Here is a 27,273-nt window from a genome sequence, read left to right as displayed (position 1 = left end):
CGTCAACTGAACCCTATCTGTGCCCCGACGACATAGATTCTCCTCTTCGATCGACGGCATGTACTATGTGTGGACACAGCTTCTACCACCAAAGAATTCTAAATATCCAAACACACAAAGTGCTATATCAATCATAAAAAGCAACGTTCATTTGCGCGATCGCGTGCTGCTGTCTCTTCCCAGCTCCACTAAGGTTAAATGATGTGAGAAGGCGGATAGCGAACAAGTCCTTTTAAAATGACGTTTATTTGATTAAAATATTTTTAAGCTGACTAGAAAACTAGGAATATAAATAGTGAAGCTTTCTTAAATAATAATAAGCTTTGAAAACATTGAGCTAAAGCCTATAGTATTTATAACAAATATATATAAGGCGATTCTCTTTATCACAGCCTAGATGAAAGCATAATCTATAAACCTACACCGAAATTATTGCGCCTCGCATCATCCAAGCCTATCCAAGAACGGAAAAGTTTGCTTAGAAAACTTCCGTCTTGGACGGGATTTGAACTTAGTACCTCCGGGTTGAGAGTCAGTACGATTGACCAGAGGTGGGGCAACACAAGTATTATCAGTAATATTGAGTGTTTCGGTGGCATCAGCAGCAAAGACAAGGTATATTCTATTCTAAGCAGGAGCGGGCACACATTCCCCTTGTGCCATCCACAATATATCCTGGATGGACCCCACCTGCATGTAATACACAGCATACACCACTAGAACATGCATGATATTGTGAGAGTTGAGGATCTTGTCCAGGTATCCGCCCCTGATCCATTTTTCCGGAATGAAGCTGGCTCCTATGATACCACCTACGGCCGAGATGACATCCTGAAACAAAGCATATGTGGAAATAGGGTCAAAATGTATCTACGGAGGAGCCTTGGCGGATGTGGTTTTCTCCTAAAGGGGAAAAACCAAAAACCACCTGGCGAAGGGTTTTAACGTCACCCCATAAATGCTAAAGTATTTTGAATGACACGGGGTTTTTATCCGCCATTCGGCGACAAGCTACCCACCTCCTTACATTAATCTCACTCAACCTGAGACCCTGTTTCCACTCCTCGAGAGTTTCATCCAATTTTTTGTCGGATGTCCTGTGGGGAATGTAATTTAAATGAGAATCGTAGATTTTGGCGATTGCTTAGAATCTTAGATGGTCATCCTTTCGGATACCTTCAGATGGAACTGATATTTTGCCGCGGCGAAATGATTTTCCATATTTTAGACATGCAGTGTTGGAATTTTATCTTGGATAATCCGGCGGAGTTAAATTCTAAACTTACCTTCATTCCAATTTTCGGCTAAACCAAATAGGTTAAGCAACTTCCGATGTGCCTAATCGGGATGGGTGCTCGGAACAGGGAAAGAGTGTCTTCAAATTTTGTCCTTGAATTCGACTGAAAACAATTCGTCCCCAAGGCAAATACCTCTTTGAATTTGACATTGACTTAAAAGAATTCGTCCTCGAGGCAAATACCCCTTTGATATTCCTAACTACCTACCTAATTATGAATCTTCTTCATTTTCGGCTAAACCAAATAGGTTAAGCAACTTCCGATGTGCCTAATCGGGATGGGTGCTCGGAACAGGGAAAGAGTGTCTTCAAATTGTGTCTTTGAATTTGACTGAAAATAATTCGTCCCCTAGGCAAATACCTCTTTGATATCCCTTTGAATTTGACATTGACTGAAAAGAATTCGTCCTCGAGGCAAGGGGTATCCCTTTGATATCCCTACCTACCTAATTATGAATCTATTAGTTTTTCCTCAGTTTTCCTTGTTTACTTTTTCATGAAAATTAAAAACAACACGAAACCGTGTTACGGATCGATATTACTCTTCTTCTATTTGATAACTTGATCCAGGCTAGGTTAATTCCACTAGCAGTACTTCCTACTTCCTCTGAAATATTCAACCTGTCCTCACAAAGGGGATAGTTAAACCAAACACCGCCTAAACTAAAAGCAAATTTAGGACTTTGCCAGCCTAATTAGCTTGGTTGGTAGTGCGTCTGCCTTGTAAGCGCTAGGCTGCGGGTTCAATTCCCGCCCGGGGTGGATTTTATCCTGAACGGATACTGTTCGTTCTCGGAACAGCTGGCTTTCTCCTCTCCTGTCCTTCTTTCTTCGATTTCGGGACGATGAGACCTTAGCCGTTACAGTTCCCCCTTTCAAACCTCATCAAAAAAAATCAACCTGTCTTCTCAAAAATGGTTGGTTATATTTTGACCGCCTAAACTCAGGGCAAGTTCAGGTGCTCTAAAAAGACCTCAGACACCGAAAACTTCCCATCCAATACTCTCCCCACTGTCATATGCATTGGACATTTTACATTATAATTACCTCTGTCGCATGGCAGACAGAGCACCAGGTGTCTAGTTTTTCCATTGTGTGATTGGAACGAACATTATGAGTGTTGCAATATTACCTCTGTCGCATGGCAGACAGAGCACCAGGTGTCTAGTTTTTCCATTGTGTGATTGGAACGAACATTATGAGTGTTGCAATATACATAATTCAAGAACTTTTTCCAAAGCACGTCCTGTATCACGCAACGCTCTCGAGAATTATTAATGGCTGACCTCGCCTTGTACAATGTAGGTTAAGTTTCCGTCCTGTATCACGCAACGCTCTCGAGAATTATTAATGGCTGACCTCGCCTTGTACAATGTAGGTTAAGTTTTGGACAATCCTTGGTCCCTGAATCTATTCAAAAATCATTGATGGACATCAAGTATGATGTTGAAAAGAAGCTCTGTTCAATTCGTATGAGTATGAAAAGTTCTGGCCTCAAGGAAAAGAAACTTGTCGAGACCTATGGAATAAGGCCAAGTGGTTATTACTTGCCTTTCCAACAACATACCTGTTTGAGAAGGGCTTCAGTGCAGTGACACATTTCTATATATATGTACAGGGTGGTTCGTGATTTGCGAACCACGCTTATATCTCAGAAACGGCTGGGAATTAAGGAATGAAATAAAAGGCATCGTGTAGATGAAATTTTGATGATTAAAATGGCTTTTTTTAAATTTGCAATTTTTTTTGCAAAATGGCCCATTTTTTGCCAAATATAGGTCACTCTTATGGGAACCCCTATTTTTTATTTAATTTTTGGAATCAGCATAAAATTTTAATTGAAAAATTTTTCACTCGAAAAAATTTGCTCTACAAAAATTTGCACAAATCGCGATTTTGTGTGCGTCAGTGACCCCAGATTTGATGAACAACGCAGTTGGTCCTGAGTTAGAGCGAACAATGCGTTACTGTGTACAAAGAAATGGATCTCATTTTGAACAGCTTTTATAAATTTGTTTGTTGTTGTTGATTGTTGTTGAAATAGTTAAGTGAATAATACAAAAACTAAAGAAATAATTAAGAAATTGTTTTTCTTTCTCACAGTGTACAGAATTTTTGTAGAGCAAATTTTTTCGAGTGAATACATTTTTTCAATTAAAATTTTATGCTGATTCCAAAAATTAAATAAAAAATGGGGGTTCCCATAAAAGTGACCTATATTTGGCAAAAAATGGGCCGTTTTGCAAAAAAAATTGCAAATTTAAAAAATGCCATTTTAATCATCAAAATTTCATCTACATGATGCCGTTTATTTCATTTCTTAATTCCCAGCCGTTTCTGAGATATAAGCGTGGTTCGCAAATCACGAACCACCCTGTATATTACGCTTATAGGTACCTTCTGGCCTTTTTCGATAGGAGGGGCAAGGCTAATCGAATTGAAGTCATCTTTTTCTTTCCCTTCTTCTTCTTTCTTGTTTCTTTCTTCTTCTTCTATACGTGGTTTGATGGAGGGAACTGTAACTGGCAAGGTCATATCGTCCCGAGAGCGAAGAGAGAAGGAAGACAGGATAGGAGAAAGCCAGCCGTTCCAAGAGCGAACCTTGTATGTTCAGGATAAAATCCGCCCCGGGTGGGAGTCGAACCAGCGACCTAACGCTTATTAAGCTGACACGCTACCCACCAAGCTAACTAGGCTGGTAATCTTGTCATTTAGCTGGAATTTAATCAATTACAGTTTCATTTGTCCTCTTGGTTATTGGAACTTGAACACCTGCTTTCAGATGTAGATTTGTCACCTCCACTAAAAAATTAGTTTATTAGTGGATGTGACAAATCAAAGTGACGAACAACTCTTCGAAGTCTTGTTCACTTAACAAATTTATTAGGTAGATTCCTACCTACTTACCAAAGAGTTTAGTACAACCTATTATACATAGTTTGTAGGTACCTACTCAGTAAATTACCTATTTATGAAGAATCTACCTACATTATTATTTAGGAACTCAAAACACAACAAAAATACACAGCTAGATCCTATATGCGATTACAAAAGTACGATAATCAGCTAGTTTATTTAGTCAAAGAGAAACAAAATGCATCAAACATACACATAAGAAGTAGAAAAAATACGTACCTGTACCAAATTTAGTATGATTTACACCTGCCTAAAAAGTTCTACGGGACAATAAGGCAAAACTAATAATTTTAATAGAGACCCTGTTAAAATATGTACAGTAAAATGTAAAAATGAATCAAAGGTAGCAAAAATTATAAGGCGGATTAATTACACAAGAAACATGAAAAATGTGATAGGTAAGCGTAATAATTGTAAAAGTCAAAATAAAAATATTCCACTATAAATAAATATAAATAATTGGAAATGAAGAGGTAGATTTATTTTTGGAATGAAAATCAGAAACTGGAAAAATTGGAATGGAAAAAGAAATCAGGAATACCTAATTACAATTACCTATATATGATATTCATTGTAAATGGGGCACTGGGCACTTCTTATTGAAGGTTGTCAAGTTGGAATTTTTACCAAGGGGACCATATTGCATCCTAAATTTCCAACTTTAAAATAACAAGCCTAGAGTAATGGGTACTTTTTGCATGGGTACTATTAGGATATAGGAAAAGTAAAAAAACAAAGCCCTATTAATTTGACTAGCTTAAAAATATAAATACTAGCAGTTTGTATAACAAAATACCTAATTCACCACAAAGGTAATATACCACACCTCCAATACAAAATGAAGACATTCAAACTGGCAACAATATAAAATTATAGTTATTACCTAAGTCTAAAGATCAGTCCGAACAGTTCCAGTCCCTATATTCTTAACACTTAGCCTAACCTAATAATAGTAACTACTACTTTTGGTACTTGTTCAGTTCTAAATAGATACCTTGTACCTAAGTACTTGAGACAATGACTACTTCCATTGTTTGCTAATCAGTAACATTCGGACAAGATACGAAATCTCTGATAAAGTTAGTCAACAGATAAATTGTTCTCCTCTGTTCACTGCGTACAACTCAAAACAATATTTCAGATTACAAGATTTCAGACAGACAAACATGTAAATTACATGTAACATGCCATAATATTGTAATAAATAAATAAATAGAATTTAATTAAAACTTATCTTAACCATAAATCTCCTAGAAGAGTGAAAAATGGGTTGAAATACAAAAATAGGTACACCATTACCGGTAGAGATCCACTATAGAGTACCTAGTCATCATAGCAATCATAGGTACCAAGTACGAGATAACTGCCCTCAGATATAGGTGCTAAGTCATATTACATATTAATATTTGCTATGTAGCTACAATCATGTACGTCAGTATGTAGCCTACCTGGTACCTACAACATGTCTAATGAAGAACAAACGACAGAAAACCTCGTACAGCATACAGCTGGTTATTGTTTATTGTATAGGGAACTAAAGAGCGAGTTACAAGTTTTGAAAGAACTACTTACCGGGCCTAAGGCAGGTGAAAAACAGAAAAGAAAAAGATAATAATAAAAGATTCAATTTGAATTCTTTTATTATTATCTTTTTCTTATCTGTTTTTCACCCGCCTTAGGCCCGGTACGAGTGTTTTTTCGTGAAAATCCATTTTTGATTTGCCATTTTTGACGAAAAACGCCATCTCTCTCACTCAAATGTAGAAAGAAAAAGACAGAAAACTCTCGGTCTCGTACAGCATACAGCTGGTTATTGTTTATTGTATAGGGAACTAAAGAGCGAGTTACAAGTTTTGAAAGAACTACTCAGTTCCCTCTGTCGAAAAAAAACATCTATTATTTCTAGCTAGATGATTGAGTTTGTGTATTTTATAGAATTCCCATATCTACTTATAAATTCTGTGTTAAGTGCCTACCTAAACGTTTTCCAATGGTCATCGCCCCCGGCTATGTGATCAATAACGCGCGTTATCAATGTAGGACCTATATGTATAGTTTTGGACTCAACTTAACTCGATGTGACCCTTACCTTTTTCCAAGAAAATTATAGTCGTCTAATAGACTTGCATGTGCTCATATATATAGGTACCTTCTGGCCTTTTTCGATAGGAGGGGCAAGGCTAATCGAATTGAAGTCATCTTTTTCTTTCCCTTCTTCTTCTTTCTTGTTTCTTTCTTCTTCTTCTATACGTGGTTTGATGATACCAGTGACACCGTTGACAACAAAATTCACCAAGTACTCCACACCACAACACATCATGAGCACAAATTAATAACGGACACAGACACTACACATAACACTACCAAGCTAGAAGATAACAACAATAACACTATAGACAGTGATCTCGATGAAATAACACAGGGGTTTACTGTGAAATTTATATTAATAAAAACCACGTCCATCTACTTACTACACAGGCCTCGAGGGTCCTTGACTTCAGCCACTTTGCTTCTTTCTTGTGCACTTTCCTGATGTTTTCTCTATAAAAAATCCTTGTTCTGGGTCAAGTATTCCCTCCTTAATATTTTTCGTTTCATCATTGATAAACACTATAAAGCTGTGTCCACACATAGTCGACCGGCCATAGATCGATGTCGACTGAACCGTCCACACTGCCTCGACAACATAGATTCACCTCGTCGATCGACGGCCGGTCGACTATGTGTGGACACACCTTTAAGATCAAATTAATTTTAAGATGAGCTCCGTTCTTGGAACGATTAAACATATTATTTTTCCTCAACTCACCTGTTCTGTGTGGGTGATATGAAATGTGTCGGCAGAACATAGATGGCAGCAATGATGAGACCTAGGGAGAAGTTTTGAACCCCTATACACATTGTGGCAAGTCCAAGCTCCACGCGGCAGAATATGAAATAAAATAACCAATCGTTGTCCACTGGGAACCTGAGAGATATAAAAATGGTAAAATAATATCAGTAAAAACAAACAATCAAGCTTCCTCATTTAACCAACAACCAACTTCTTAAAAAACAGCCCCGCAAATTACATCGAAGTGGCATCTGTCCCAGAAAGAACTTCGCAAAAGATATTATGTAAATTTTCGTGATCGAGAGGGTATCACAATAGGCTTCCACGGAGGAGTTCCCGGTTTCGATTAAAGGCGAGTTCGAAGTTTTTTCGGTTCTGTGCTTGGAGTTCGGGGTACACATGATTTGATATTATGTGATGTTACAGAAGGGGGGGGGTAGGGAACTGCACAATGTGAATTTCTTCAGCGTTCAAAAGTTACAAGGTTACGAAATACTTAGGTAAACTCACAGCAGCTTGTAGACAACAGTGAACACAACTGAGGCCACAGACACCGTGGCAAATGCTAGGAACAGTGCCTTATCTGTAGGTCCCTGTAGATATTGAGTGATAGCAGGGACTGAAGACATGAGCAGAATACCCATCCCATGAGTGAGTAGAAATATCACCCCCACACGCACTAGGTTAAGACTTTCCAATGCCGCTTCTTCTTCAATGGAGTCTTCGTCTTTCTTAGCTTTACTTGATTTGGAGTCGGCCTTTTTATCCTAAAAAACAAAAAGACTAGTTTCAATACGGTCTTCACTTCAAGATTAAAACTCTAGAGGAGAAAACACGAAATGTTCAACTTAAATTTCTTCTACTTCTTGTTAACGTCATGCCACAGTGTTTGTCCACAGTGATGTGGGGGTGCTATTGCCAAAGAAAAAAGAAAAAGGAACTGTGTTCAACATATCTAAATACTTGTCACACATATCGCAACCCCATTATTATTACACCTAGATAAATTTCATGACTTGACTTGGACTCGAACCACCAACCTCCGCACTACTGAGGCCAACCACTGCACCACTTAGGCTGGTAGAAAAAAAAAATCCATTCAACTCACCATAGGGCAGAAAAGTTCAAGATTAGAGAGGTACCCCTGTGAATCATGCTGTGAATAGGTATCAATTAAATATCTGCTAATTCTAACCTTGAAACAGCTACTTTCTCTGTGGCGCATGGCACATAATATCCCTAGTAGCACGGTCAAACTTTCTTGACTTGGCAGGGCAGAGTGCTACTGCACTCCATAATATTGTCATTTTTGGACAAGCTGTCAGCATTTGGGAGCGACCGCGCCTGGAGACCACAGGGTGTTATATTAGCAAGACCAGCTACCTAAGGCACGGAGATAATTCGTTTCAAGACAGAACGCACCGGCCCTGGCATGTGGTTACGTATTTCCGATATCTTAGGTGAGAGAGAGAGCTTTTTTATCATTATTTTTATCTTATTCTTATGAAACTGTCCGCTGAATTCGTTAACGACAAGGTTTTACCCTCTTTTTGCTGACACTATAGGTAACACCGGGTATTATGGTCCCGAAATCAAAGAGAAAATCAGGACAAGATAGAAAGCCAGCCGTTCTGAGAATGCACCTTATCTATTTGGGATAAACTCGCGGGAATCGAATCCCCGACCTAGCACTTAAAGCAGGCGCGCTACCATTCAAATGTCAATGCGACCTGGTTAGATCTTTTGTGACTTACTTTATACCCATAAACTGTAAAAATATGTATGAGTGAGACTTTGATTAGACTACAGAGGTAAAGGGGCTTCTCATTTCTATTCGAGCAGGATAAACAAGGTCTATTTCATTATATTCATTCTGCCCCCTTAGGTCTGTACATCTGCGCGCGTGACCCGGCTATTTGGCGGGACGTTTCCATCAGGACCTGGGGTTTGGACTGCTCTGACCTAGCCGCCCCTGGACCTACCACTTGGCGACAATTATATCTGGAGCGACCGCGCCTGGAGACCACAGGGTGTTATATTAGCAAGACCAGCTACCTAAGGCACGGAGATAATTCGTTTCAAGACAGAACGCACCGGCCCTGGCATGTGGTTACGTATTTCCGATATCTTAGGTGAGAGAGAGAGCTTTTTTATCATTATTTTTATCTTATTCTTATGAAACTGTCCGCTGAATTCGTTAACGACAAGGTTTTACCCTCTTTTTGCTGACACTATAGGTAACACCGGGTATTATGGTCCCGAAATCAAAGAGAAAATCAGGACAAGATAGAAAGCCAGCCGTTCTGAGAATGCACCTTATCTATTTGGGATAAACTCGCGGGAATCGAATCCCCGACCTAGCACTTAAAGCAGGCGCGCTACCATTCAAGGTAACTAGGCTGGCGGTTAACTTGATCATTTCGTTGCTTCTCTATTGTCACCAGATTTTTCCCGGGAGGTCTGGTCCTACTCCTGACCACGGCAGACGTACCCTCCTCAGTTGTGGGAAGTCTGAAATGGCGTACACCTCGCGATTCCACCATTCTGATTGGTCATTACAAGATGAGAGGGGATCGTGTGTTTATAGTGGCTAAACAGAGTCGCTATAATTTGGCCAATGCTCGAGTGAAGACTAGGAACAGGCGGGTGAACGAATATGAGACTAGAGATCAGACTTTCCACCTGGTAAGTTTTTATTATCATTAATATTATTTACTATTAATTTTGGGAACACGTTGAGTCCAGTAGTAACGCGCTTGCTATGCAGAAGGTTCCGGATTCAGAGCCCACCATCGACAAAAAAACTGTCCTTGTATTTCGATTGTAAATGTTTCAACTGGTTTCTTTCTGTGGTTCTCGTGTTGCCCCAGCACCTAAATGGGTAATTTTATGTTTCGTATCGTCCATCTGATAAGGGACATACTGCGGGGTGGCCATGCTACGACACAGACCACAGGAGTCTAATGTAGAAGTTGTTCCATTGCTAAGAAATAAAAACGGTGCGGGCGTGAAACATTTTTCTTTTTTAAGAAAAAAAAAAATGATAATAATAATATTCGTTCTCGAAATGGACGTCTTTCAATGAAATTTTTTTCTTCATCTTGCCTGCACACCCACAAACCGCAACACACTTCTCTGCACTTCCTATGGAAATTGTCATCTATATTCTACGCTGGGTTATGTCACAACATCATGATGCCAGGTCTATTGATATGTGCTCCAGGGTTTGTAGAGGTATGTAGGATATCTTTCTCCCTCCCCTCCTCTCCTCTCCCTCTCTCTCTCTCCCCCTCACTTCCTCCCTTTTTCTTCTCTTTCTCTCTCCCTCCCTCCTTTCCTCTCTCCCTCTCTTTCTGTCTTTTTTCTCTACGTTACTCACTCCCCGTTTTTATCACCATTGGTTTTCCAAGACTCAAGGAGCTTCTCATTTCTATTCGAGGTAAAGGGGCTTCTCATTTCTATTCGAGCAGGATAAACAAGGTCTCTTTCATTATATTCATTCTGCCCCCTTAGGTCTGTACATCTGCGCGCGTGACCCGGCTATTTGGCGGGACGTTTCCATCAGGACCTGGGGTTTGGACTGCTCTGACCTAGTCGCCCCTGGACCTACCACTTGGCGACAATTATATCTGGAGCGACCATCGAACCACCAACCCGTAAATTACAAACTTACCTATGGAATAAGCCGTGATTACCATTAGGTACTCCTGTAGCTTGTGTCGTCACCATAGATATCAAAGTAGTCAGTCTTTGCAAGTAAAGATCCCTAGGCTTTTTCAACGTCTGAAAATAAACAGAGAACACAACTGATTAGATGCTTCATTTAGACTGTCAAATTAGGACATGTAATCCCTTTATCTCAACAGTTTAATATTGCACTATTTTATTTTAATCGTTGTTTTGTGGGGGGAGGGGAGGGGGAATCCTTCCTTGTTTAATTCAAAGGATTGACTTGACCGTTTAATGAAGAAACAAAATGAGCATTCTTGGTTTTCTTACTTATTCAATGGAAGATAAATTAATATAGAGAAATATTTCACGTAAGTTGGTGTACATTTTATCCCAGTTACTTTAGTTATGCATTTAACTCGATAGGTGCCTTCATAAAAAATGAAATTTGGCTTCAGTTATTAATGGTAAATTACAAACTTACCTATGGAATAAGCCGTGATTACCATTAGGTACTCCTGTAGCTTGTGTCGTCACCATGGATATCAAAGTAGTCAGTCTTTGCAAGTAAAGATCCCTAGGCTTTTTCAACGTCTGAAAATAAACAGAGAACTGATTAGATGCTTTATTTAGACTGTCAAATTAGGACATGTAAGTAGTCCCTTTATCTCAACAGTTTAATATTGCACCATTTTATTTTGAAGGAAACTAGTTTTTTCTCTTTTATCTCAACTGTTAAATTTTTCCCTTTTTTTTTTTAATTGTTTTTTGGGGGGGGGGGGGGGGGGGGAATCCTTCCTTGTTTAATTCAAAGGATTGACTTGACTGTTTAATGAAGAAACAAAATGAGCATTCTTGGTTTTCTTACTTATTCAATAGAAGATAAATTAATATAGAGAAATATTTCACGTAAGTTGGTGTACCTACATTTTATCCCGGTTACTTTAGTTATGCATTTAACTCGATAGGTGCCTTCATAAAAAATGAAATTTGGCTTCAGTTATTAATTGTATTTTTTGAGAGCAACAGTACATCAAATAAACCAAAATTAGCCAAGTACTATTTCTATTCTTACCATGCCATCTAGTTTTATCATAGCTATCTCTATTGTATTTCTATCGCGATTAAATACAGTCGCCTGTTTGAATTGTTACCTGTGTAATTCCTACGATAAGCAAAGTCCATTGAGGAGTGATCGGAATGAGTCTTGTAATATACTCACTCCGGGTAAACAACTGGAGATCTGTCCCAAATTGGGTACTCATTGCTTCACGATATGCTCCATTGATCGGATAAGGAAACTCAGATACGTGAGACGAGGTAAGGATGAAATAGAAATTAACTTTTTGGATAAAATCGATACCACTTCCCATAGCCCTACATAATGATGTTGGAGTTCTAAGTAGGTTATCACTACTACCTTAATTCCCAATCATTCTTCAGCCTGCCTTATTGAATTTTACAAATTAAAGAGAAAGAATGTCTATAATTATAATTTATTAATCTTTCTCACAAATGAACTCATTTCCTCAAAAAGTCAAGCAAGGTCTATGAAAACAATTATTATTCTATCAAATACACGAGATCTTGTTTAGACTGCTTAGGTAAAGGGACTTTCAGTCCTATTCGGACGGGACAAATAAGGCATATTCTATTCTATTCTATTCTATTCAAAGGTTGCACCTCACACTGGAACCTATGCTCGCGATTCTCCAGCTCAAACACCAATGAGCCTGGAATGGAAATTAAGTGCAATGTATGCAGCTATGATAACTGCAATCATTTGAATTCGTGTATGCCAGAGTGGACTGATCATGAAGACGAATATAATGGTAAGGAAAAGCACTGGTCTTAAAGTAATGTTTAGGAGAATAGGAGGAATTTTGTTGCTGCTGGGATTCGAACCGCGGTCTTCCCGATAATGAGTCCAGTGTTTTGCCAACTGCACTAAGCAGCAGCAACATAAATAAGTCGAAAATGGAATGACATGTTGGAACCAATTTGGAGACACCCCCAAAAATCATAAATACTAATCTTATTTAACCTAGTTCTGAAAAAATAAGTGCAGCAGCTCTGCCTAATAGATACAAACTTGTTATGTAGGCACTAGGGATACAAAGCCTATAAAAAACACAAAAAATATAGGTAAGTAACAGATACCTCATTATCAAATGCATTCACAGATGTGATAAGCAATAGAAAATACTCAAATGACAAGACAAGTGCAGTACGCACAGAAGACAAAATTTCCACGCTTAATGACACTTCCATCAACATGACAACAGCAAGTGTCAACCTAACACTGACGTCAGAAAGCAATACCTCAACGCTTCGTATCATTATAACAGACTACCCGGGTCAAGTCATAGCAGATTATATGAACAGTTCAAACTATGATTACAATGGGAACTATACGTCTGATTTCAATTTGGACTGGCACCCTTCCACGGGAAATCGACTCGAATTACAGTGTCTCCTAATCATGATGGTATGGAGTGTGGTAGCTTGTAACTTTTTCTGACGGTCGATGATTAAATAAAACAAATTGTATTCAAGCTACGATTGTAACTTTTTCTAACGACCAATGATTAAATTTAATAGAATAAATTGTAGATCTAAACTAAACTGGTCTAGAAATCAGAAGCTCTGAGTTCTATTTTCATCAGGGGCAGGTGAATGAATCAAGCTTCTAGGTAATTTGCTCACTTGACTCACCTTGGCTTCTACATTGTGAAAGGTGTGCTTGATTCCTTCTTTACCACACAGGCGATGAATCAGATTCACCAAATCCAGATTAGGTAGCTGTCCATTCAGTCCGGATACTTTGACATCAATGTGATCTATACGATGTGACTGGATCTCCAGAGTTATAGCCGCCTGAATTGCACCACCTGGAAGTAAGTACCAAAGTTCTTGTTGTAGTGGCTTTAGTTATAGCCGAAAGCCACACAACCATTACGTTACGTCACGTGACTTAATAGTAGTGTGACTGTCCTGAAACCAATTACCTACAATACGAGTATTATGGGAAAACTTTGAACTACACTTTCTGTCTCCCCATGAATTTACGTGACGTGATGGTTGTGTGACTGTCCTGAACGCAATTTTCCTACAATATTATGGGAAATTTAACTACATATTATTCACTCCCCATGACTTCACGTGACGTGACATGATGGTAGTGTGTTTCTACCTTAAGTCTCAAATTACCTCTAGCTTCTAGGTCGCCACTATCGAGTACTCCAGTGGTTCCACACGATACACCATGATATGCCTCCAGCCATGCTTGCGCACCTAACTGTTCATGCTCTGAGATGAGCAGGATAATGTCCTTGGCCCAATATCTTTGACCTAGAGAAAAACAGTCCAGAAAATTTATCAAGATTTACGTACATAATGATAAAACTTGTAAGTAAAGACACTAGCTATTCATTGCTGTTTATGAAATAAGGTTACCACACAAATGCCACCCCAAACTCCAAATACTTACAATCTTAGATAGGTACCTCTTTATACATAAACAACCTCTTGAAGATATTTACTACCCTTTGCATGACAATATGTATTCATGACAATATATAAAAAAAAACTCACGTCTGAAGAACTTGACCATAGACATAGCCAGTGCTAGGCCCGGCAGAGTTGATGGATAGATAGACTGTAGAGGCCGGTAGGGAATGTTGAGAACTAGAGCCTCCATGGAAGCAGTGCGGGGTGCTCTTAATATGGCATAGACATTACGACCTGTCATGTCCTGAAAATGCAACAGCAAGATTTTGTTACTAGGTACATTTAGTTTACCAATTGAAAGTTTGAAAAAAAAAAAAAAAAAAAAAAAAAAAAAAAAAAACAAAATGAAATTTTGCTTTTGCTCATAAGAAACTCTGTATGGGGGGAAAACAGCCAAGCCTGAGATATATGGCTCTAGTCCAGCTCACCCATCCAGAGGAATATTGACAGCCACACTCATCAGTGCCTAACAGTCCTGAATCATAAGTACCACTTCAATAAACAGAGTTGCTTATTGTTCATCAGAGATCACAAACTGAAACAGTACAAAATGGTTCAAATTTACCACTGGTTTTCCTAATGATAGTGAAGGTGTAACAGTTGTGAATGTACAGCTTTCCAGTCCCCAACTGATGGAGACCTGGCCATCAATAATAATGGGATATGGCATTTGTCCATTGCTGCTTCTCCACTTTCATTTTGTCAACTCGGGACAGATAAACTCTTGGCCATTATCATCCATCCTCGAGGAGTAATCCCCTTTGACCAAACTCTGTATGTAATAAATGGCATTCTCAGAGAAGTAAGTTCCTGAAACATTTGGTAAGAATAGGTTCAGAAAAGTTCAAGGATTAGGAGAGGTACCCCTGTGTGAATCAATGCTGTGAATATGGTTATCAATTAAATATCTGCTAATTCTAACTTGAAAACAGTACTTTCTCTGTGGGCGCATGGCAGCATAATATCCCCCTAGTAGCACGGTCAACTTTCTTGACCTTGGCAGGCGCAGAGTGGCTACTGCACTCCATTAATATTGTCATTTTTGGACAAGAGGCTGTCAGCATTTGTATAGATGGAAAATACTTCTCGGATATGCCTCTTTCATATTTGTAATTGAATTGATTTGTCTTTTATTATGACACATCCAGTCTCCCTACAAAACACAAGGTGCCAACTTACCAATATTGATTTCTTCATGAGCAAGCAATGCAAACCATACCAATGCTACAGTGTAGAGAAAGAATGATGTCTTATTACTGTATCTCAACAGAGAGTGAGTGAATATACCTTCCCCAGTACCTGGGTCAGTAAGTAGTCCCATTGTTGTGGTGAGATCTGAAATAAAGATGTAGTGTCAATTAAAAACAAATTAGACAAGTTATAATGTTCATCATGTGTGGTTGTTTGAAAGGGCCCTTGTACAAAAGAGGGCTTATTAAAATCAATTAGTATTCATTTGCACATAAGACTTACCGTCTATGATGTTCTACACAATGTCAGTGAATAACCCTGCTCATGAGGTGACTCAGATACGAGGAAAGATGATTTTAAACGGCCAAATATTACAGAAATTGACAAATTTTCAAGAAAAAGATAGATTTTTCGGTTCAAAGTTCAATAAAATATAAAATTAATATTCCCTTCCTGAAATCTGAAGCTCATGAGGTGACTGAGATACGAGGAAAGATGATTTTAAACGGCCAAATATTACAGAAATTGACAAATTTTCAAGAAAAAGATAGATTTTCCGGTTCAAAGTTCAATAAATTTTCTTGTCCCTCAGTGAACTCTGAAGCTGAACTGAAATATTTTAAATTTTCCCGGGGTATCGACGATACACAGTGATGTAAGAGTTGAAAAAATAAAAATAATTTAATTTTTATTTTTTAATGATTATTGATTACAACAGGAAATTAATGCTCTATTGATAATCAATTAAATTTTAAATAATAAATAGCTTTTAATTATCCTTTCAACTCGTTCAAATTTCTAAATTTGTATACCTTTTGATTTATTTTTGAAGCTTATACTTTTTCAACAGTTGTTGAACTTGTGACATTTTGTTATCATTTTGTTCACGAAATTTTAAAAAGAGCCATCTCCACTTTCCCAGATGCACTCTCCACAAGCCCTCCTCAACCTTCCTTTCCCCCTCCTCTTGCAACTATTGATAAAATGCCTAATAATAATTTATCCTCACCTCCTTCCATCTGTCCTTCTCCCATTCCTTCAGTCTGCCTTCCTCCATCCTCTCCTCACCCTGAAGTCCTGGCTCCCTCTCCTGAGACCCCCCCACCGGTCATAGCTCCGGTTCCCAACTCTATTCTACCTACTGTTACCCCTCGCAGATCTGGGAGACAGAAAAACAAAAAGAAGAACAACAACAAAAACTCTCCCAATCATTCCACCCCCCCTAATTCCCCTACTCTCACCATTCACATTGAAGATAATTAATGTTCCTCTACCTGGGTCAGTAAGTAGTCCCATTGTTGTGGTGAGACCTGAAATAAAGATTAAAATGTAGTGTCAATTAAAAACAAATTAGACAAGATATTAATGTTCATCATCTGTGGTTATTTGAAAGGGTAACTGTTGGCCCTTGTATAAAAGAGGGCTTATTAAAAATCAATTACTAATTACTCTATTAGTATTCATTAGCACATAAGACTTACCGTCTATGATGTTCTACACAATGTCAGTGAGTAACCCTGCTCATGAGGTGACTGAGATACGAGGAAAGATGATTTTAAACGGCCAAATATTACAGAAATTGACAAATTTTCAAGAAAAAGATAGATTTTTCGGTTCAAAGTTCAATAAAATATAAAATTAATATTCCCTTCCCTACAGGACGTCGGGATATAGAGCTATTCTCAATGCCTGTTGAGGCTTACGAAGTCTGTGCTATGGTCATAATGAAACCGTCAATATCTTCACTCATGGTAAGCTTTCACATGTTTTATCCATACCTTCTCCTTTCCTCTAATTTAATGTTTATTTTCTGACTTACCAGTTAGAAATATGAAATTTATGACTCAATGCCTGGGGATGCTTACGAAGTCTGTGCTATGTTCATAATGAAACCGTCAATATCTTCACTCATGGTAAGCTTTCACATGTTTTATCCATACCTTCTCCTTTCCTCTAATTTAATGTTTATTTTCTGACTTACCAGTTAGAAATATGAAATTTATGACTGTGTACAAATTTTGATACATATTTCAAATCATTCATATGTCACTTTCAATATTTCATTTATTTTTTATTGATTAACTCGATGCGTTATCAGGTTATCGCTTATGGGGACTAACAACATGTAACTCTTTCGACATCTATTAGCACTTTATTCTGTCGCTATTATCAGGAGATGATTTTCTAGGTCTAGGTAACTAGTCGGATATCATTTGCATTAACTTAGAAAGTACAGGACAATACCAAGTGTACCTAACTACAGAACTGATTGGCAACACACATTGCTAATGCCTATTTCCTGTATCTTAAATTTCATTTCACAAGGCACATAATGAGGTTTGACAGACTTTAAAGCACTATATTGTTCGATCCAGTCGTATAGTAGTTTTATGATTTGAAAGTATTGTTAAATTGCTTTGTGTTGTGCTTATGATTCATTCAGTCGATTTCAGTCAGACGTGCCTCAAGTGAGTTCTGAGTTTGATTGCTCAGAAAACTCAACTATACTTACTGAAGATAGCACGAATGGGAACAATATAACTGTTCCAATGCAATACGCGAACACTCCTCATGTGTACAATCAAGACATTATTTGAAGATTGACTCAAATAAGTTCTGAGTTTGATTGCTCAGAAAACTCAACAATACTTACTGAAGATAGCACGAATGGGAACAATATAACTGTTCCAATGCAATACGCTAACACTCCTCATGTGTACAATCAAGACATTATTTGAAGATTGACTCAAATAGGGTGACCCAGTCATTACAGGCATAGCTTCAGATTCAAATAGCCTATAGCGGTGTTAGCGGTTACTAAAGTAACTTGTTGAAAGTACTAATAGTCATTCTGCTTATCTTTTCAAAAAAAAAAAATAATGATCTTAATCACTGAGAAGGAGATATATATACTCAAATAAGTGACCCAGTCATTACAGGCATAGCTTCAGATTCAAGTAGCCTATAGCGGTGTTAGCGGTTACTAAAGTAATTTGTTGAAAGTATTACTAGTCATTCTGCTTATCTTTTCCGAAAAAAATAATGATCTTAATCACTGAGAAGGAGATATGATGAAGATTGCACACATTCAATTTAGCGTAGACCACTTAATATTTACTTTTATCAAGGTTTGACGTAGGTAGGCTTCTTCTAATGACCTACTTAATTTTCGTGTGTTGATTTTGTTGAATGTTTGGTGTAAAGTTCAATGATTCCTTATCTAGTTGTAACTCTTTCGACATCTAAGTATTAACACTTTATTCTGACGCTATTATCTGGAGATGATTTTCCAGGTCTAGGTAACTCGTCGGATATCATTTGCATTAACTTAGAAAGCACAGGACAAAAGCGCAATGCCAAGTGTACCTAACTACCGAACTGATTGACAACACACATTGCTAATGCCTATTTCCTGTATCTTAAATTTCACAAGGCACATAATGAGGTTTGACAGGCTTAAAGCACTATATTGTTCGATCCAGTCGTATAGTAGTTTTATGATTTGAAAGTATTGTTAAATTGCTTTGTGTTGTGCTTATGATTCATTCAGTCGATTTCAGTCAGACGTGCCTCAAGCTCTGAGTGTTCTGAGTTCTGAGTTTGATTGCTCAGAAAACTCAACAATACTTACTGAAGATCCATACATTGCACCTATATACATATTTATATCGTGTACCTGTACCTATTTATAATTTTTCCTACCCATGTTACACCTACATATTTCTGTCTATGTGTTTACTCTTATCGTCTACCCATGTACCTATTTATTAATTTTTTTACCCATAAAATTTCTCACCCCCTTCCCTGCTCGAATACTCCTTCCTATCTTCTTTTACGAGTTTCTAACCAAAGTAATTTTTTACGAGTACACAATCGAAGTATAAACAAATAAACTTCACTCGCCCCCTTTATACGGATTGCATCTACTGTTATTAAAATGTTCGTTCTCGGAACGGCTGGCTTTCTCCTATCCCATCTTCCTTCTCTCTTCGATTTCGGGGCGATAAGAGCTTGGCAGTTGCAGTTCCTTCTGTCGAACCTTTTAAACTGTTCTTAATGCCCTAATATTTTAAATTTGACAAAATTTTGATTTATAAAAACCTTGCCATCAAATATTGTTAAGAAAACTCTCACGTTTACTAGGCGAGTGATTAGTCCGTTTCTCGTGGCGTTTTGTATAACAACCTTATTGTGTAATTACTAGCTGCAATATTTCATAATTGAGATAAGATAAGGGAATTCGGAAATTGGAGCGGCATTATCACAGACATGACTCATCAGGATATTAGAATGTTAGGTATGTGTCATAGTGTAGGAATAGGTATATCCAATGTACTTCCTTTGAACGGGTAACAGGTACTTTCCCTTCGTTCTAAGAGTAGTTAGATATATGTATATGTATTCGAAGTAAAAATATTGGTCTTCACATAATTATGCATATTAGGACCTAGTCTTCGTAGAATCTTTTTTGGACAGGTTTGACAGAGGGAACTGTAACTGTTAACTCTGCTAAGGTCTTATCTTCCCAAAATCGAAGAGAGAAAACCCGTCCTTTAAGGCTGTTTGCCTCTAACCCTAAGCCTAGAAGTGGGCTTTTTTGTACGAGGACGTAGTCTTCTGAAGTTTTTGTGTACACTGTACCTGCTTGTTTTGTTGCTATAGAGAATCGAACCCATCCGGGGAACTTCTAGTAGGTAGTAGGTATTAGCCTTAATAATGGAGCTCTAAGGGTTAGGTGGTAGAGAACGCCTAAGGCGTTAACCTCGCCTAGTGGTTGCCTTCCACTCAAGAGTCTATTGACGTACCGTAGGATACCTATTCAGTTCCAGGCTCACTCTCTTTCGATTCCGAGGTAGCAAAACCTAATAGCAATGTTTCCTTGTCGTCGTCTTTTCCTTATCCGATGGCTAGATCCGAAAGTTAAATATCGGTAGCTACCTACCAGCAAGAAACAAATAACAAAGGAAACCTTGACCTGGTTTGAACTTGAGAAATGTCAGAGGAAGAGATAGGAGAAGATGAAGCGAAGGGAGGGAAATAACGAAGAGGAATACAGGAGGACAGGGAAAAAAGGGAGAGACATTAAGGAAAGAGGGGAATAGAGACGGTAGGGTAGGCGAAGGAGAGAAGAGGAAGAAAAGAAGAATGAATGAAGGAGAAATATTAATTTATCATGCTGGCTTCCCTCCTTTCCTTCCTCTCATTTTCGTATTCTCTTTGACCTATTTTTCCCTCCCAAGAAACAAATAACAAAGGAAACCTTGACCTGGTTTGAACTTGAGAAATGTCAGAGGAAGAGATAGGAGAAGATGAAGCGAAGGGAGAGAATACAGACGGTAGGGTAGGCAAAGGAGAGAAGAGGAAGAAAAGAAGAATGAATGAAGTAGAAATATTAATTTATCATGCTGGCTTCCCTCCTTTCCTTCCTCTCATTTTCGTATTCTCTTTGACCTATTTTTCCCTCCTCCTCCTCCTCCTCTTCCTCCTCCTCTTCTTATCTTTTCTCTTCTTAAATCCCTATTAGATTTTCAATTATCGTTTTCCGAAATGTCAAATGTCGTCTTTGATCTTTTCTATACGAGCTCCCTAGTTGACTTAACTTGCAGAAAGAAATTTATCATGCTGGCTTCCCTCCTTTCCTTCCTCTCATTTTCGTATTCTCTTTGACCTATTTTTCCCTCCTCCTCCTCCTCTTCCTCCTCCTCCTCCTCTTCCTCCTCCTCCTCCTCTTCCTCCTCCTCTTCCTCTTCTTATCTTTTCTCTTCTTAAATCCCTATTAGATTTTCAATTATCGTTTTCCGAAATGTCAAATGTCGTCTTTGATCTTTTCTATACGAGCTCCGTAGTTGACTTAACTTGCAGGAAGAAAGCACTTCAGCTAATTGGAATCTCAGTTTATTTTACGAACTCTAGTTTCGAGCTTTACGAGTACATTTTAAATCAAAGGAATGCGGGATATCTTTCTAACTCCGGACTTCACTCTCTTTCAAATATGACGTACCGTAGGATACCTATTCAGTTCCAGGCTCACTCTCTTTCGATTCCGAGGTAGCAAAACCTAATAGCAATGTTTCCTTGTCGTCATCTTTTCCTTATCCGATGGCTAGATCCGAAAGTTAAATATCGGTAGCTACCAGGTTGAGTTCCGTGGTTGTTGCAAATGATCGTGCATTAACACGCAAAGGCTTACACAGAACGGTAATGAGTACCGTTTATACTACCTCAAGGACCTTTGTGCTCAGGTTTAGGATGTCTTCAGACAGTCTCTTTCCGAAAGTATGCTTGAAACCGAATATTCTTTTTTTTCCAGGTATCCCCATCTTCTATATCCTGATGACGATACCGAAAACCATGCCCTGGCATTTAGAAGACACCAGATCTCAGTTCCTCATTTGGAGTCATTTAGCCGGTGCAATATGTCCTTGGCTGGGGAGCATTTTGTACCACTTGTTTATGAATTGCGGTTCAAGTCCTTTGGTGTACAAGCGACTACTGCAAATCGACATGTTCGGGATTTGGATCAGTCAGAGTTTTGGTAAGTATACTTCCGTCCCTTTTAAGGCGTGTCCAAACCATTCAATATCGTCCGAGATGTAGCCCAACTTAAACAGAATTTATGTCGTAACTAGAAAGCTGGATTTACCTCAGGTGTTAAGCTGTGTCCACACATAGTAGACCCGCCGTCGTTCCACGAGTTAACTCTGCTAAGGTCTTATCTTCCCAAAATCGAAGAGAGAAAACCCGTCCTTTAGGGCTGTTTGCCTCTACCCCTATGGCTCGAAGTGAGCTTTTTTTTGTACGAGGACGTAGTCTTCTGAAGTTTTTGTGTACACTGCTTGTTTTGTTGCTATAGGGAATCGAACCCATCCGGGGAACTTCCAGTAGGTAGTAGGTATTAGCCAGAAATGCTAGAAATCATTTATGGCAATAAATCTATCGTAGGACCTCTTCAGTGCCAATATTGTTTCCTGGAAATATTTTCATTATTATTAATTATTTTTCAATGAGGTGAGAATCTTTCGATCTTTCCAAGGAGTCCACTTCCTGAAGTAGGTACCTATTTTTTTATTTTTTATTTTTTTTGTCGGTATAGTGTGTGATAGGTATTCGTGCATTACTGTCAATTTTCAGCGCTATTCTGTTGACATTTTCTACGAGTATCTACTTTTGAATTTTTCATCAACTTTGGGAGCATTGTTTTGAAATTTCCCGGATAAGTTTTGAAATTTTCCTTGTCCATTTGTTGGACTTCTTGTGTGTAACCTGTACACGTGTGTGTAGAGGCGAGCTACAAGTCCATCTTGAAGTTTCGTTGTCGCTTCGACTTTTTCCTTCTTTCTCCCTTCTTTTCATATTTTTTCTTTGAATTCTACTGGGAATAGTACTTACGATGGACTTGTAGATGACCTCAACTTGCTTACCTGTCCTAGGAAGAAATGGAAGAATACGGTTATCTTCTAATTCAATTAAAAGAGAAAATAAATTCCCTGGCAATCCTTATCGACCCGTATATTCAGGACACGAGTATGAAAGAGGTCTCATTCAACTCGAAGAACATTAGTACGCAGGAACGCAATGTTCTCGTCATTAGACAATGTTATGACTCTCGTTTCTGTAGTCGGTAGATAGTTCGCGATGTATTTTGCCGTCTGAAGTGCGTCCATTCTTTTTTATTCCGACAGTTTTGTGGTGTTTTTTTAGCTTTTCTGCTTGTGGCTTTGCGGATGGTTACCTAATCTGTGTACTGGAATATCTACTCAATATCTATAAGTAGATACATTGTTGAGAGACTGAGAAACCGGCTATTTGGTAGGTTACTTTTATGTTAATCTAGGCACACGGAATGGCAGTGCGCTAGGCCAAGTTCCGTATTTATTTACTTCTTAATATTATGTTCATTTCACTTACCCTCCATAATGCATCATTTAAACTTAGTGGGTAAATTATAGAAGCCCTATTTTGTTAGAAACTAGTTTAGTCGTGATTGTTACCTTAAACAATTTCTTTAAGTTAATATCTTTCTATGTTTGTCTAAATTTACAAGGATAGTTTCAAAGGATCATATTTGCCTGCCTCAGTGGCAAAGATATTGGAAATTATTGTTACTTATTATTTTATTTATAAGATATTTTCAAGTAGGTACCTAGATATCATATTATTAATCTCTGCATGTAATGTACGAGTATGTAACAATATCTAAAATGATGAAAGTTACAGATAGCTTTAGAAATTGTGATGGAGTATCGTTAGAAGAACTCTGAAAACTGCCTCACATCCAAATTTATTTTGATTGATCTGATATCACGGTGTTCAGCATGGGTGAATAACCTATATGGAAATTATTACGAGTATTTAACAGACTTAACCAAACAAAGCCGAGATAGCCTTTTCATTGTGATTTGATTGAAACTGAAGATTGAAAAATGATCAGGTTTTCATTTCTTGTTTTGAAGATTTTATTTTGTGTTAAAGAAAATATTTTCAATTTGTTTGTTTGGTAAGAAAACTAATAAAAGCTATTCATAATATTCTTGTGAATGGAAAAAAACGTTTTGTAAAATAATAATTGTTAGGTATGTCTGAAGAATGAATGGGACATTGAATTACCTTCACGTCCTCCCTACTGTCCTTCTCCTATTACAAATTATATTCTCTATCTATAAAATGGACGTCAATTCACGTACAAAATAAAGCAGTTCACACCTAAATATTTTCCCTAAATTTCCTGGACCTTCATATTATCAACAATGTTGACCACTCGACCATAGCACAAAAATAACTCGTGATGGTCGATATAGTTTGAAACCCATTTCTAATATACGGAAATAAAGCCTACACCTGTGTCAATTGACGTCTTTTGATACATATTTCAAATCATTCATATGTCACTTTCAATATTTCATTTATTTTTTATTGATTAACTCGATGCGTTATCAGGTTATCTCTTATCGGGACTAACAACATGTAACTCTTTCGACATCTATTAACACTTTATTCTGTCGCTATTATCAGGAGATGATTTTCCAGGTCTAGGTAACTAGTCGGATATCGGAGATGATTTTCCAGGTCTAGGTAACCAGTCGGATATCATTTGCATTAACTTAGAAAGCACAGGACAAAAGCGCAATGCCAAGTGTACCTACCTAACTACAGAACTGATTGGCAACACATATTGCTAATGCCTATTTCCTGTATCTTAAATTTCATTTCACAAGGCACATAATGAGGTTTGACAGATATCTATAAAATGGACGTCAATTCACGTACAAAATAAAGCAGTTCACACCTAAATATTTTCCCTAAATTTCCTGGACCTTCATATTATTAACAATGTTGACCACTCGACCATAGCACGAAAATAACTCGTGATGGTCGATATAGTTTGAAACCCATTTCTAATATACGGAAATAAAGCCTACACCTGTGTCAATTGACGTCAGCTACGAGAATATTCCATGGTGTCTGTCTGTAACAACATTTTCCCCTATCATGATGTGATCGAAAATAGATTCCCCACGTCCAATAATAATACATATTTTATGGTCTATGTCAATTTTTTGAATTTTTACCTAGGTATTTATAATTTTTCCTACCCATACATTGCACCTATGTATTTATATCGTGTACCTATTTTAAATTCTTCCTATCCATACATTGCACCTATATACATATTTATATCGTGTACCTGTACCTATTTATATTTTTCCTACCCATGTTACACCTACATATTTCTGTCCATGTATTTACTCCTATCGTCTACCCATGTACCTATGTATTAATTTTCTTACCCATAAAATATCTCACCCCCTTCCCTGCTCGAATACTCCTTTCTATCTTCTTTTACAAGTTTCTAACCAAAGTAATTTTTTACGAGTACACAATCGAAATTTTTTACGAGTACACAACATTGCACCTATATACATATTTATATCGTGTACCTGTACCTATTTATAATTTTTCCTACCCATGTTACACCTACATATTTCTGTCTATGTGTTTACTCTTATCGTCTACCCATGTACCTATTTATTAATTTTTTTACCCATAAAATTTCTCACCCCCTTCCCTGCTCGAATACTCCTTCCTATCTTCTTTTACGAGTTTCTAACCAAAGTAATTTTTTACGAGTACACAATCGAAGTATAAACAAATAAACTTCACTCGCCCCCTTTATACGGATTGCATCTACTGTTATTAAAATGTTCGTTCTCGGAACGGCTGGCTTTCTCCTATCCCATCTTCCTTCTCTCTTCGATTTCGGGGCGATAAGAGCTTGGCAGTTGCAGTTCCTTCTGTCGAACCTTTTAAACTGTTCTTAATGCCCTAATATTTTAAATTTGACAAAATTTTGATTTATAAAAACCTTGCCATCAAATATTGTTAAGAAAACTCTCACGTTTACTAGGCGAGTGATTAGTTCGTTTCTCGTGGCGTTTTGTATAACGACCTTATTGTGTAATTACTAGCTGTAATATTTCATAATTGAGATAAGATAAGGGAATTCGGAAATTGGAGCGGCATTATCACAGACATGACTCATCAGGATATTAGAATTTTAGGTATGTGTCATAGTGTAGGAATAGGTATATCCAATGTACTTCCTTTGAACGGGTAACAGGTACTTCCCCTTCGTTCTAAGAGTAGTTAGATATATGTATATGTATTCGAAGTAAAAATATTGGTCTTCACATAATTATGCATATTAGGACCTAGTCTTCGTAGAATCTTTTTTGGACAGGTTTGACAGAGGGAACTGTAACTGTTAACTCTGCTAAGGTCTTATCTTCCCAAAATCGAAGAGAGAAAACCCGTCCTTTAGGGCTGTTTGCCCCTACCCCTAAGGCTCGAAGTTTGTACGAGGACTGAAGTCTTCTGAAGTTTTTGTGTACACTGTACCTGCTTGTTTTGTTGCTATAGAGAATCGAACCCATCCGGGGAACTTCTAGTAGGTAGTAGGTATTAGCCTGAAATGCTAGAAATCATTTATGGCAATAAATCTATCGTAGGACCTCTTCAGTGCCAATATTGTTTCCTGGAAATATTTTCATTATTATTAATTATTTTTCAATGAGGTGAGAATCTTTAGATCTTTCCAAGGAGTCCACTTCCTGAAGTAGGTACCTATTTTATTTTTATTTATTATTATTTTTTTTTTTTTATCGGTATAGTGTGTGATAGATATTCGTGCATTACTGTCAATTTTCAGCGCTATTCTGTTGACATTTTCTACGAGTATCTACTTTTGAATTTTTCATCAACTTTGGGAGCATTGTTTTGAAATTTCCCGGATAAGTTTTGAAATTTTCCTAGTCCATTTGTTGGACTTCTTGTGTGTACACTGTACACGTGTGTGTAGAGGCCAGCTACAAGTCCATCTTGAAGTTTCGTTGTCGCTTCGACTTTTTCCTTCTTTCTTCCGTCTTTTCATATTTTCTTTTCTTTGAATTCTACTGGGAATAGTACCTACGATGGACTTGTAGATGGCCTCAACTTGCTTATCCGTCCTAGGAAGAAATGGAAGAATACGGTTATCTTCTAATTCAAATAAAAGAGAAAATAAATTCCCTGGCAATCCTTATCGACCTGTATATTCAGGACACGAGTATGAAAGAGGTCTCATTCAACTCGAAGAACATTAGTACGCAGGAACGCAATTTTCTCGTCATTAGACAATGTTATGACTCTCGTTTGTGTAGTCGGTAGATAGTTCGCGATGTATTTTGCCGTCTGAAGTGCGTCCATTCTTCTTTATTCCGACAGTTTTGTGGTGTTTTTTAGCTTTTCTGCTTGTGGCTTTGCGGATGGTTACCTAATCTGTGTACTGGAATATCTAAAATGTAAGAATAATTGTTTTTAT

The 27,273-nt window shown here is 37.8% G+C and overlaps 6 protein-coding genes and 3 long non-coding RNA genes across 9 annotated transcripts; 4 read left to right on the top strand and 5 right to left on the bottom strand.

Annotated features, from left to right (window-relative positions):
• Positions 1-791: 791 nt before the first annotated feature.
• On the bottom strand, positions 792-5,705 carry LOC103508204. The gene is made up of 3 exons (XR_003391221.1): positions 4,433-5,705; positions 1,287-1,400; positions 792-831 (listed from the first exon to the last, which is right to left on the bottom strand). It is a non-coding gene; the product is annotated as an uncharacterized LOC103508204 (long non-coding RNA).
• A 1,313-nt stretch (positions 5,706-7,018) lies between these two features.
• Positions 7,019-8,480, bottom strand: LOC103508228. The gene is made up of 3 exons (XM_017443654.1): positions 8,469-8,480; positions 7,557-7,813; positions 7,019-7,181 (listed from the first exon to the last, which is right to left on the bottom strand). Exons 1-3 carry the CDS (start codon positions 8,478-8,480, stop codon positions 7,019-7,021), a joined length of 432 nt encoding a protein of 143 aa, XP_017299143.1.
• Positions 8,479-9,752, top strand: LOC103508227 (F-box only protein 9-like). The gene is made up of 3 exons (XM_008472758.1): positions 8,479-8,506; positions 8,932-9,178; positions 9,491-9,752. Exons 1-3 carry the CDS (start codon positions 8,479-8,481, stop codon positions 9,750-9,752), a joined length of 537 nt encoding a protein of 178 aa, XP_008470980.1.
• Positions 9,753-10,146: 394 nt separating this feature from the next.
• Positions 10,147-11,153, top strand: LOC103508226 (F-box only protein 9-like). Its single transcript, XM_008472757.3, has 3 exons — positions 10,147-10,280; positions 10,560-10,702; positions 11,142-11,153. The coding sequence occupies exons 1-3, from the start codon at positions 10,193-10,195 to the stop codon at positions 11,151-11,153; spliced, it is 243 nt and encodes an 80-aa protein (XP_008470979.2). The 5' UTR covers positions 10,147-10,192.
• A 32-nt stretch (positions 11,154-11,185) lies between these two features.
• On the bottom strand, positions 11,186-14,801 carry LOC103508225 (glycosylphosphatidylinositol anchor attachment 1 protein-like). The gene is made up of 5 exons (XM_026822874.1): positions 14,791-14,801; positions 14,310-14,469; positions 13,926-14,066; positions 13,431-13,606; positions 11,186-11,309 (listed from the first exon to the last, which is right to left on the bottom strand). Exons 2-5 carry the CDS (start codon positions 14,464-14,466, stop codon positions 11,196-11,198), a joined length of 588 nt encoding a protein of 195 aa, XP_026678675.1. The 5' UTR covers positions 14,467-14,469; positions 14,791-14,801; the 3' UTR covers positions 11,186-11,195.
• LOC113466992 lies at positions 11,660-13,363 on the top strand. The gene is made up of 3 exons (XM_026822873.1): positions 11,660-12,035; positions 12,392-12,547; positions 12,899-13,363. Exons 1-3 carry the CDS (start codon positions 11,792-11,794, stop codon positions 13,234-13,236), a joined length of 738 nt encoding a protein of 245 aa, XP_026678674.1. The 5' UTR covers positions 11,660-11,791; the 3' UTR covers positions 13,237-13,363.
• Positions 14,802-14,989: 188 nt separating the features above from the next.
• LOC103508203 lies at positions 14,990-15,864 on the bottom strand. Its single transcript, XR_541313.3, has 3 exons — positions 15,699-15,864; positions 15,405-15,560; positions 14,990-15,035 (listed from the first exon to the last, which is right to left on the bottom strand). It is a non-coding gene; the product is annotated as an uncharacterized LOC103508203 (long non-coding RNA).
• A 1,395-nt stretch (positions 15,865-17,259) lies between these two features.
• Positions 17,260-22,013, top strand: LOC113466981 (progestin and adipoQ receptor family member 4-like; the record flags this gene model as incomplete). Its single annotated transcript, XM_026822867.1, has 2 exons — positions 17,260-17,329; positions 21,727-22,013. Coding segments are annotated over 2 exons (357 nt in total), but the record flags the coding sequence as incomplete, so codon positions are not given.
• A 1,812-nt stretch (positions 22,014-23,825) lies between these two features.
• Positions 23,826-25,213, bottom strand: LOC113466994. Its single transcript, XR_003391223.1, has 2 exons — positions 24,838-25,213; positions 23,826-24,254 (listed from the first exon to the last, which is right to left on the bottom strand). It is a non-coding gene; the product is annotated as an uncharacterized LOC113466994 (long non-coding RNA).
• Between the last annotated feature and the right edge of the window lie 2,060 nt (positions 25,214-27,273).

This window comes from Diaphorina citri, unplaced genomic scaffold (assembly GCF_000475195.1).
Source record: "Diaphorina citri unplaced genomic scaffold, Diaci psyllid genome assembly version 1.1 scaffold378, whole genome shotgun sequence".
Lineage (NCBI taxonomy): Eukaryota > Metazoa > Arthropoda > Insecta > Hemiptera > Psyllidae > Diaphorina > Diaphorina citri.
Note: the sequence above shows the minus strand (reverse complement) of the source record. Positions and strands in the feature narration are given on the sequence as shown.